General features: G+C 39.6%; 1 protein-coding gene and 1 long non-coding RNA gene across 9 annotated transcripts in view; one reads left to right on the top strand and one right to left on the bottom strand.

Moving 5' to 3' along the window:
• The window catches only part of LOC149451568 (uncharacterized), a 292,180-nt gene that overhangs the window by 7,712 nt on the left and 271,856 nt on the right, over positions 1-12,612 (top strand). The window lies entirely within an intron of this gene.
• Positions 1-12,612, bottom strand: part of CCDC141 (coiled-coil domain containing 141) — a 218,145-nt gene that overhangs the window by 18,197 nt on the left and 187,336 nt on the right. For both annotated transcript variants that reach the window (XM_089690384.1, XM_089690383.1), the window contains exons 18-19: positions 5,746-5,886; positions 299-478 (exon numbers count right to left, since the gene is read on the bottom strand). In XM_089690384.1, coding sequence (XP_089546510.1) covers positions 299-478; positions 5,746-5,886 — 321 coding nt within the window. The remainder of the gene's footprint in view (positions 1-298; positions 479-5,745; positions 5,887-12,612) is intronic.

Here is a 12,612-nt window from a genome sequence, read left to right as displayed (position 1 = left end):
CTGAAGTTCCTACTACCCTGATGCAGCTGCAGTTGTGGGAGATCAGTTTGCTGTTGCTGACTTCTGTCATGCGAAAAGTGAAAAATCAAAGCGAAAGAGTCACTCCCTCATAACGGCTGCAGCAGCTGGACAGATGTGGAAGCACAAAGCAAAGATCTTGCTGCCAATGTCCCTAAGTGGTATACGAGGCTGGACACTACTGGAGAAGTCAACACACTAGCATAGACCCAAACCTGATATATCAGTTTGGGGTGAACTGACCCTTTAAATGTTATAGAAACATCAAAACACTCCTTACCTCCTCCATTACATGTTGTAGGTCTTCAGCCATTTCAAGGTAGACTTTGTAATCTTGCACCACACTATTAAATTCACTAACATGTTTCTGCAGTTCACAAATTGCTTCACAAATATTAGCAGTTTTCTGGGGTTCTGTGCCTACTTTCTTTTCTAAACTATCAATTTTCTTCTTTAAAACCTACAAATACATATAAAATTCATGAGAAACAATTGCCAGTGTACAAAAAATGATTTTAATCATCATAATTACTAGCTGGTAGGGTTTTATTTGTGATAATGGTGCTTTAAAAGCCAAATTTAAATAATAGTAAGTATTAACTAATTAAATCAATTTAAAATATGAACCTTTAAAAATATCTATGGCTTGCTAAAGAATCTTGAGTGTTTGTATATAAAAATGCCAAAAATGGGCTTTTGGCACATGTTGTGACGTTCACTTATAATTTCCTGGCTCTGGCTATATGAAAACACGGTGCACTTGTACATGCTGTATAAGTCATTTATTGAGGAGTATCAAAAATGAGCATTAGATGTGTGCTGTAGTGGATTTAAAAGCTTACATGTTATAATTAACTGGTGAATGGTATTATTTAACTGCTTTATGTCCTATTTCATCCATGGCTGTCACTTCAGTTGTCACAGTTTATTGATAGTGAGGGAACAGGTTTGTTGGCCTGTAACAGCAGAGACTGAAGGCAGCTCTGTCTGCTGGAAATTACATTCTATTAATAGAGGGAAAAAATGGCTTACCTAAACCCCTTTTGATGATCCAATTAGATATGTGGGTGCAGACTGGGCCATATAGAGCTACCATAGGATGCAATAGCAGCAAATGTGCACTACTTTATCGCAGAGATTTTCCAATATATCTGAATCTCTGCACAAACCTTCTATTTTCTCATTGAAGAGGGAAGGACGTTGTAAACACATTTACTGCTTCCTCTAATTGGAAAATGTATAATACACACTAGCACCGCATGGGTGCTGATTTACTAAATATACAGTAGAGACTAGTTATTTAGCAAGATGAATAGGTGAACGACCTCTTCTATTTAGGTAAATCAACTTCTGATTCTCTGTATAGCAACTTTGTAAATGGAAATTTCCATAACAAACATCGGTTCTACTAGTGTCATTTTCAGATATGTCAGATTTGTAAAGGTGGAATTGAATAAATAATAAACTTAGGTACACAATGAGAATTCACAAGCTTGAGCTTTTAAAAATGTAAGCTACTTCACTGTATCCTGAGCAGGGGCGGACTGACCATTTGGAAACTCGGGCCAGGCCCGAGGGCCCGGGGTCAGTAGGGGGCCATAGGTCATAGGCTTTTTTGAGTTTGGGCAAGGACACAGGGGCCCCATGATCCCCTATTGCCTGGGGGCCCCATGAGTTGTCAGTCCGCCCCTGATCCTGAGTATCCCCAATTAAGGAGTATTTTTTAGGTCTCTTGTATTACAGTGTCAGTTGAATGACCTGTATACAATTTCCAAAGACCAGCAGATAAAATCATGTCAAATGTCTTCTGGAATTGGGCCATACATATTACACTTTGCTTTAACTGCTTTAGATTTACTAAAATAATCCATTCACACTATTGTATTCAGATAGCCACTGCACCAGTGGCTGCCTGAATACAGAAACACTGGCTACATCTGATTTCCCTCCTGGTTCGGTCGATTTTAAGTGTCTGTTCACATCAGAACGCAGTGCAGGAAACCCATGTTGTGTGAGTGTTTCCCACACTGTATTTGCAGTTGCAATCCACAGGGGGTGTTAATGTTAAGTTAATGACATCCCAAATGCAGGTCACAAATGCATTGTTTACCTGTACTGGACCGCTTGGTACAGTCATTGCTTAGTCATCTGTTTATTTTAGAGATATATACCATATGTGTCACGACCCTGAATGGGCTCATACAAATATTTTGTTCACCAAGATATTCATTTGAAATCTCTTGGAAGCCCTGTTTAAGGTACAAGGGGACAATAGAAAAAAGCCATCTAGGGTCCCCAAACACCAGTGCACAGATGTGGGGCTCAAATGTAAAAGTGACGAGCTACACCGATTTATCTAGCTTGATGACACCTTACGCAGTACTTTACAGAGAACAATTGCCTACACACATTAGCCCTTAAGCTAGTAAATTGCTTTTTCCATGCTTTGGAAATTGTTAGCTTATAGGCCAGTAAAACAAAATGGACCAGTTTAAACTGATATTTAGTAATACCTGGAGGCTAGCCAAGGGTCCTTAGGGGTTTGGACTCTGACTATTGTGCATAGGAGTGAGAAAACCCTGGTGAAGAATGAATCCAGCAATGGGCAGGTCCACCATATATGAAGAATGTTACTGACAGTGTGGCATTACCTAAGGCATAATTCCGCATGGCCAGGAAATATATGGGCCAGTCTGGATGGGACCAGATATCACCTTGTTATTAGGCCGATTCAAGAGTAGTAAAATTGATAGTGTAGGAAGCTGTAGTGGACCAGGGGGTTTGCCAGTCTTTTGCAGATTTATGAGCTTTAATTCTTCCTCCCATTTTGCTACATACAGTCAGGTCCATAAATATTGGGACATCGACACAATTCTAACATTTTTGGCTCTATACACCACCACAATGGATTTGAAATGAAACGAACAAGATGTGCTTTAACTGCAGACTGTCAGCTTTAATTTGAGGGTATTTACATCCAAATTAGGTGAACGGTGTAGGAATTAAAACAGTTTGCATATGTGCCTCCCACTTGTTAAGGGACCAAAAGTAATGGGACAATTGGCTTCTCAGCTGTTCCATGGCCAGGTGTGTGATATTTCCTCATTATCCCAATTACAATGAGCAGATAAACGGTCCAGAGTTCATTTCAAGTGTGCTATTTGCATTTGGAATCTGTTGCTGTCAACTCTCAAGATGAGATCCAAAGAGCTGTCACTATCAGTGAAGCAAGCCATCATTAGGCTGAAAAAACAAAACAAACCCATCAGAGAGATAGCAAAAACATTAGGCGTGGCCAAAACAACTGTTTGGAACATTCTTAAAAAGAAGGAACGCACCAGTGAGCTCAGCAACACCAAAAGACCCGGAAGACTACGGAAAACAACTGTGGTGGATGACCGAAGAATTCTTTCCCTGGTGAAGAAAACACCCTTCACAATAGTTGGCCAGATCAAGAACACTCTCCAGGAGGTAGGTGTATGTGTGTCAAAGTCAGCAATCAAGAGAAGACTTCACCAGAGTGAATACAGAGGGTTCACCACAAGATGGAAACCATTGGTGAGCCCCAAAAACAGGAAGGCCAGATCAGAGTTTGCCAAACAACATCTAAAAAAGCCTTCACAGTTCTGGAACAACATCCTATGGACAGATGAGACCGAGATCAACTTGTACCAGAGTGATGGGAAGAGAAGAGTATAGAGAAAGAAAGGAACTGCTCATGATCCTAAGCATACCACCTCATCAGTGAAGCATGGTGGTGGTACTGTCATGGCGTGGGCATGTATGGCTGCCAATGGAACTGCTTCTCTTGTATTTATTGATGATGTGACTGCTGACAAAAGCAGCAGGATGAATTCTGAAGTGTTTCAGGCAATATTATCTGCTCATATTCAGCCAAATGCTTCGACGCCGCTTCACAGTGCAGATGGACAATGACCCAAAGCATACTGAAAAAGCAACCAAAGAGTTTTTTAAGGGAAAGAACTAGAATGTTATGCAATGGCCAAGTCAATCACCTGACGTGAATCCGATTGAGCATGCGTTTCACTTGCTGAAGACAAAACTGAAGGGAAAATGCCCCAAGAACAAGCAGGAACTGAAGACAGTTGCAGTAGAGGCCTGGCAGAGCATCACCAGGGATGAAACCCAGCGTCTGGTGATGTCTATGCGTTCCAGACTTCAGGCTGTAATTGACTGCAAAGGATTTGCAACCAAGTATTAAAAATTGAAAGTTTGATTCATGATTATTATTCTGTCCCATTACTTTTGGTCCCTTAACAAGTGGGAGGCACATATGCAAACTGTTGTAATTCCTACACAGTTCACCTGATTTGGATGTAAATACCCTCAAATTAAAGCTGACAGTCTGCAGTTAAAGCACATCTTGTTCGTTTCATTTCAAATCCATTGTGGTGGTGTATAGAGCCACAAATGTTAGAATTGTGTCGATGTCCCAATATTTATGGACCTGACTGTAGGTACTGTATGATCAGTTAGTACAGATAGGTGATTGAATTTGGAATATACTAAGGAGATGAGTTTGAAAGCCAGGGGGTTATAATGACAGGTGTGTTCAAAAATGGTCAGTAAAGTAGAAAGACCATTGTCTCAAAGAAAGCAATCCAGTGTCTGACTTGTGTAAATTGAAAACATTCAGGAAGAGGGGGGCCCTACAATCATTATGGTCATAAAACATGCAGAAACCATATGGTTTATTTTTTTAATGATCCAGAATAAAAGAACACTAAACTGTCATTTAAAAAAAGAAAATTCTATTTAAGTACGTATTCTTATCTCAGAACAGTATCCTCTTTTGCTCCCAGCCTTCTCCAAATCTCCAGAATCCTTTTTTTTGCTGTTCCGACCAAACTTCCGGTTAGAGTGTGGCTACATTTATTCTCAATAGCCGCAATGTATGTAGGTATGTAGCCACCCTCTCTTGCTTCGTCCTGAGATGGACTATGGGCTATGAATTATGCACTATGGGATGCAAAGTGTGAATATAGCAGTGCACATGACTGCTACCAAAGTATACTGCCCATTCCAAACAAGTGGAATGGGGGGGGGGGGGGGTTCCTCTATTTTTAGACACTATGCCGAACTTGTAGAGGCCAATCTTCTGACAGCCTAAAGATTTACTGCTGCTCAGGGGCTCTGGACTTCAGCAAAATGGCAGTCTCCAGCAAGAAGAAACAGGAGCAATGCTGGAGGCAATTCACAGTGCACACTAATTTTGAAAGCATAATTATTATTGTGGAATGTATGATCCCTGCTAAAGAACGTTATTTTTTATCAAGTTGTTACGGGGAAAGTTCCGTTTTAGGTAGTGGATGTGTGCAAATTATTTTTGGAAAATAAGGATATAATTTAGTGTCACTTTAATTTCCTGTATGCTTTTGACCATTGCAGAAAGTCATAGCCCTGCTACAGCAGAGCACACAAATTCCAGGTATGCAGTATCTTTACTGAATATGCACTGCTAGTAATGACATTATTATGTGCATTTTCATTATTACATTGTTATGCTTGATCGATAATTTTCTTGTCGTGGTATACAGCTCCCAGTACATTTTATGACACTTAATATTCTGTTCCTAGACTGCAGGGCTCTAACAAGAAAACAGTCCCAATTATATCTGAAACTGTTATTTGCATCATTAAACTTACAAATGTGTAATTGTATTGGAAAAAATAGCACAATGTTGGCAGCTGTTTCACAGCACTTACCTGAATTCTTTCTGCATACATTTCAACTTGCTGTAGCTGATTTTTAATTACTTTCAGATTCCTTCCTTTATCCGCTTTTTTTGTGTAGTTGAATTTTAGGTTGTTAAACTTTTTCTTTAGATCCTTAAATGATTCTTTTAGCTGAATGATTAGAGACATTTTTAACAAGGTAGTTTTACATTTATTCACATGCACTTTTCTTTATCTATATTTAATTTACATGCCTGTAATTTGCTCTGTTAAGCCTGATAATTATAATTTTGCATCAGATTTGACTTTGTAGCTGTTCTTTTTTTTAACCTTGGACAGCTCTTTGTGACATAATGATACAATTTAAGCACATCATTTACATTTTCCATGACTGACAATATCTGTTTACATTGGTCAATAATAGACTGGCATCTGTCATCAATTTGAATAAGAGAAGAGAGGTCTGCTTGCATTAAAGCAGTATTAAACTCAAAAGCAAACATTGATAACCTTGCAACTTACCAATCCTTAGATGTGATAGCTGCTTTCATTTTCTTTTTTGGGCTTTTATTATTTTCATCTGGTGATCCAACCGGCAAGTCCGTTGTTTTTCAAAAGTTCAAGCTCTTCATCAGAAAGTATCAGCATACATGATGAGACAAACCATTTAACACCGGCAGGGGTGGTAAAATGATCCGTTTGTATTTATTCAAACTTTTATCCCAAAAGGAAAGAAAAACTGCTTGTTGTAACTGATTATAAAAGTGTGAGCTGGAATTTGGCTTCAATTTGTTACTGTTTATAAATCTGCTAATACATTTAACACTCCACTCCCCCCAGACTGACAAATCCGCTGTCTGCTCTTCTTCCTGTGCTCATTCATCCAATTCTGCTGTCTGCTGTTCTTCCTGTGCACATTCATCCAAAGTTTTGTTTCACTAATACAGGAGGTCTGTTACAGACCAGATCATCCAATTCAACCAATTCTGCTGCCTGCTGTTCTTCCTGTGCTCATTCATCCAGAGTTTTGTTTCAATAATACAGGAAATGTGTTACAGACCAGATCATCAGGTGAAAAAGCCAAATAAAAGAAAACTAATGCAGCTACCAAATGTAATGATTGCTAAGCTGCAATATATAAAATTTTTGGTTTTGGTTTAATACTGCTGTAATACCATAATTGCACTGAAAACAGAACCTTTTTGATTTAATATATCCACTTTAGCTCCGGAAGGTTTGACTCCCTTCATGATCAGGCCATTTTTTGCTGTACGCCACTGCACTAGTTTAACTGAAAATTGTGTGGTCATGCAACACTGTACCCAAATGAAATTTATGTAATTTTTTCCACACAAATACAACTTTCTTTTGGTGGTATTTGATCACCACTGGGTCTTTTATTTTTAATTATATAAGAAAAAAAAATTACCATATATTGCAAAAAAAAATTATATATATATTCTAATACTTTCTGCTATAAAACATATTAAAAAAAAAATTAAAAAATCTAATTTCTTCATAAATGTAGGCCAAACTGTATTCTGTTACATGTCTTAACTATATATTGATTAGTTTGTGGGAAAGTTATAGCATTTACAAACTATGATATTTATATTGGAATTTTTATTTTTTATCAGTGACTTATAGCGGGACTGTGATAGTGCGGAGGTCAATCTGACACTAACTGATGCTTTGTGGGCACTGACTGAGACTGACATCACCAATGACACTAATACAGTGCTAAAATATACACTCACTGTATGACTGACATTGGCTGGGAAGGGGTTAACATCTAGGAAAATCAAGGGGGTTAACTGTGTGCCTAGCATGTGTTATTGTGTTGACTGTGTGGTGCTTTTCCTGAGAGATGTGATGATTTTTATTCCCTGCTTTGTTTACCACCACAGGGCTCTCTCCTGTCCTCTCTTGTCAATTGCTCTGCTGATCAGCAACAAATCATTGGCCAGGACCTGGTGAGCAGCATATTGCTGGAGCCAGTGTCACCACAGCCAGGTCATGGGGGCGAGCTCACGTGCCCTCTGGCCAGAGATGCAAAATCACGTATATATACATGATTCTGCACAGCTGGCCCACATTGTAGCAGTAAAACTAGAGTGCATGGTCGGCAACTGGATATTGTACTATTTTCTATGATAAAAGGGGAACAATCCTTAAAGTATATCAGCCATAATAAAAATGCAGACCTGACATCAGTAATTGTGAATCACAGACCCAGGACAAGTATGCAGCAAGAAAAGGAGAAAATGGAACACTTTTTCTGGGTTCTGGATCAATGAATCATAATGCACTGAAGCAAAGCATTAGCATGACAGGCACAGCACCATAATTTTCAAAAAGACAGGTCAGAAGTGGCCAGTATCACTGAAAATCCCCATATGATTACCCATTCCTTGAGTCCTTGGGGAGGGGGGGGGGATACAGAAAGAAAGATCCATAAGTGTCCATTGTAACAGAAAATGATTAAAGATAAGGAAAAAAAGCATGAAGGAGCTGACAGATTGCGATTTGGCCTTGTGTAAGAATCTGTTTTTAGATTATTCACAATAAAGACTTTTATCTTTATGGGACAAGTAGTAAAAGCACTTTAAACAAGCCACCTTGTTCACCTACATTCACCTCTGTAAGTATTGTGGAGAAGTTAATTTTCAAATTTCACAATGCACAAACTGAAATCCTAGTGAGAGCAGATCTTGGCATCCTGCCAGTCCTCTACTGTGTTTCTAGCCTGTTGGAAAACTACTTAAGCCTGACGTCAGAGTTTTTGTTGTGAGCTTTTAGGATCTATGATGATAAAGAACAATAATTTAATATGTTGCAGCTTACCAGTGTTTAGATGTGGTGGCTGCCTTAGGCCCCTTCCACAAGGGGCGAGCTCCGTTGGAGACTGCTTGTTCAGCAGGGGAATCTGTCTGAGCAGGCTGATGGCTGGTCTGTGTCTGCTCCGCTTATGCAGAGTGGACACTGTCTTCTAAGGGCAGTTGGATGTAAACGGACCACCTGCTCGTTTACACCCGACTGCCATGTGATCCGTTCGGATCCAAACAGATCCGCATCATCTGTTTTTAGCGGATAAGATCGGATTGGATGTAGGCAGGTGTAAATGAGCACTGGGCACCTGCTCGCTGCTGAGCCCTGCACTATGCATCCATAAGATACATAGATCCACAGTTCGGCCCCGCCCTCTGCTCTCTCTTCATTGGCTCACTGGCTGTGATTGACAGCAGTGGGAGCCAATGAGGAGAGAGAGAGACCATGGACAGCTGAGGCTCCTGTGCACATCGCTGGACTGAGAGGGGGCTCAGGTGAGTTTTAGGGGGGCTATGGGGAGGAGCAGCACACAGAAGCTTTTTTACCTTTCTGTATAGAATGCAGGAAGGTAAAAAACCTTCACCCTTTACAACCACTTTAAGTTTACATGCTTTAAGATCCTTCCGTATATTAGGAGTAGGCTAGAAATAACTAAAATTGAATGTGGAAATTAATATAATGGTTATAAGTTTTGATCATACATATGCTTTAATTGTTAGGGTTATATATATTTTATATGTTTTTTAATTTTTCATAATATGCTCATGTCAAGCAGGTAAGATAAAAATGAATAGCCCATTAAGAGGTAAAATAACAAAATCTGCCTTTTCTGAAATATTTACCAATAAAATGGTAATAAACCAGAAAGCAATATTATAATATATTGCAGCTTTCCATTTCTTAGATGTAATGGTTAAATTCGTTTTCATGTTTATGCTTTTTTTCCCCTTTATTTTCACCTGTTGATTTGACTAGTAAGTCAGTTATTTTTCTGTTTATTTTTTTTTTGCTTTTTTAGATTTATTTTCAGTAAGTGATCTAGACAGTAACAGAATTCCAGCCCTACGGTGTGTCCATTCCGGATGGAGCAGCAATGAATATACCTTTGGACAGCAGCTTTGTCAAACTGGGGAGAGGGTAGTGTTGGAAGAACTGGCAGATTTAGATGGCTTGTCTAAAACATTAATGCAGAACTACAGCTAACACCTGTTAAGCAGTTACAGCAACAGTTTATTTTTTCTTTTTAGGATAAATGTCTTACTCAGCACAGTGCATTCCTGTGTGATTCAGGCATGGTGTGAACCGGTTCTAAATGGCTTATCTCAACCAATTAAAGGAGAAGTACAGCCAAAGTTCTTTGAGCAGGAGTTTTTTCTGCACTCCTGTGACCTGTTTTCAGCTGACAGTGAGCTGAAGCTCATTGTCGGCTGATATCACTCAGCCGATCCAGGCTGGGAAAGATCCCGACTTTAAAGTCGGGATCCACCCCAGAGCTTAGAGCCTGAGCCAGCCGCACCCTCCCCCTCCATAGCCCAGCGCTCCAGTGAGCAGGGGGGAAGGGGGGTGAGAGCAGACAGTGCTGACAGCAGGGGCGGACTGGCCATTCGAGCACTCAGGCACTGCCGGCGGGCCCGTGGTCAGTAGGGGGCCCCATGAGATGCCCCTGGTACCTTTTTATTGGCTTTTTCATAGGCTTTTTTGGGTGTGGGCAAGGACACGGGGGCCCCATGATCCCCTATTGCCTGGGGACCCCATGAGTTGTCAGTCCGCCCCTGGCTGACAGTCACACCTCTCTGCTCAGAGCAGCTGTGAGAACTCAGCGATCATGTGATTGCTGAATTCTCAACCTTAGCGCCTGTGGGGGACTGATACTGCATCCACCTAGGGAAGTATGATTTAAAAAAAAAAAAAGGTATTCCCACACTTCTCTTTTAACTGCCAATTTTGCTGGACAGCTTGGTCTCTGATAGTAAGTTGAAAAACAACAGACCTACTGGCCAATCATTGGGTGAAAATAAAGGTATAAAAAGTCTCAAAAAAAGTGAACCATTATAACTATTACTATTTTGTTTTTGGGTCTAGTACCACTTTAATAACAAAACGTGACAATGTATTCATGATCACAGAGCTACATTCTTTTATGTCTTTTATATTTGTCTAGAGTTCAAATTTAGCTCTTAAGCAAGTTTAGAATCATGTGTTACGCTGAAATGTGTTTGATGGGTAAAAATAGTGTAACTGACACCAGATAATTATAATTGAAAATTATAAAAGTTAAATAATTTATCTGAAAAATATAGCAAATCATATTCTTTAAAGTGATTGTAAAGGATTACAAAAAAAATCCTGTTATACTTACCTACTTTGTGCAATGGAGCAACCCCGATCCTCCACTTCTGGGGCCCCCCCCTTCCAAGTGCCCCCATAGCAAGCCGCTTTCTATGGGGACACTTGTGCAGGCTCGATCCTGAGCCGGGCTCTGTATGTCCATTGGCACACACAGTGCAGCTTGGTCCCCTCACTCTTGCGCTGGATTGAGATGAGGCTCAGGTAAGTATAAGGGGGGCTGGAGGGAGGATGAACACAGAAGGGTTTTTACCTTAATGTAGAGGATGCATTAAGGGCTCTTTCACACGGGCGTTCCATATGTCTGTTTTTCATCTGTCCATTTACACCAATGTATTTCTATGGACTAGAAGATGTAAAGAAAGGATCATCCATTTACATTCGTTAACATCTGTTTTTTTGAACAGAAGAAACCCTATTTTCTTCCATAAAAAAACAGGAATGGATGAAAAACAGATGTAAATGAATATAAACGGACAAAAACCGGATGTAAACGAATGAAAAACTTATGTAAACTGATGAAAAACTGATCAAAACGAATCTGTTCTTTGAAAAAACGTGACTGAACTAATGAAAAAAATGGAACACCCGTGTGAAAGGACCCCAAGTTAAAAAACCTGCTGCCTTTAGAACCACTTTAATGTTGACATACTGGTGTTGATTTATGAAGTGCAAAATCTGGTACAGCTGTGCATGGTAGCCAATCAGCTTCTAACTTCTAACTTAGGCTTGTTCAATTAGGATTTGACAAAAAAAAACCTGGAAGCTGATTGATTTCTATGCAACTCTGCACCAGATTTTGCACTCTCCATTTTTAGTAAATCAACCCATAGTGGTATATTTACTAAAGGCAAAAAAGCTGTTCACTTTACAAGGGAAATTTCCTCTGGGATCACTGATGAAATTTCACTTCGCAAAGAAAATCTAATCACGTGCAGGGAAAATTAAAAAAACAGTATTTTGCTTACATGTGATTGGATGATAGAAGCCAGCAGAACTTTACCACATTTACTAAGCTAATGGAAAACTCCCCTGCACGGTGAATAGCCTGTTGGCCTTTAGTAAATCAATCTCACCATTCCTGAATGTTTATAGTGTTGTTTTGGCTGTTTGTTTGTAAGCAATACAGGGGTTATGAAAGCAGACCTACCTAGCATGTTACTCAACAGATATCCTTTTAGGACAACAAGTTGGAATAGATACTGTAATTAACCAAGTAATAAGCAGCCAGCACATAAAAGTGATGGGGAAAGGCTGACAGTGATTTATTGAAAAAGAGAAGGAGATGTTTTTGTTTGCTCATATGCTGCATGACAGAAGCGAAGAGTCAGAGAGAGAGGAAAAGATTTTTACAGCCCTCCGTTTTGGTGTCAGACAGGGCACAGCAGCTGCAAGTTAACACTGACACATGAGCTATTTTTTTCTGAGAACTGTAGATATGATTGCACATACTATCTCTGTTCAGAAGAGAAGTGCTCTCGTCTCTCGGATATTTTAGCAATGTACTTACAGTCTGGCTTACCAGAGTTCTAAGCAATTTTAACATATGGCAGATAGCTCCCACTTGTGCAATGAACTCATCGGGAGAGGGAAACAACTAATCAGGTGAATTGTTTTACTCCGAAGTTGAAATCTGCATATTTTTGGTAGCTAATGACTGGTTTTTGTTTTGTTTTTATTTAGTCTTTATGCCTATTATACAGTACAAGAGATACTATTCCA

Source organism: Staurois parvus, unplaced genomic scaffold (assembly GCF_062004578.1).
Source record: "Staurois parvus isolate SC_StPar_1 unplaced genomic scaffold, SC_StPar_1.0 ptg000530l, whole genome shotgun sequence".
Lineage (NCBI taxonomy): Eukaryota > Metazoa > Chordata > Amphibia > Anura > Ranidae > Staurois > Staurois parvus.
The sequence above is the reverse complement of the archived record's forward strand: the minus strand, read 5'-3'. Positions and strand labels throughout refer to the sequence as shown.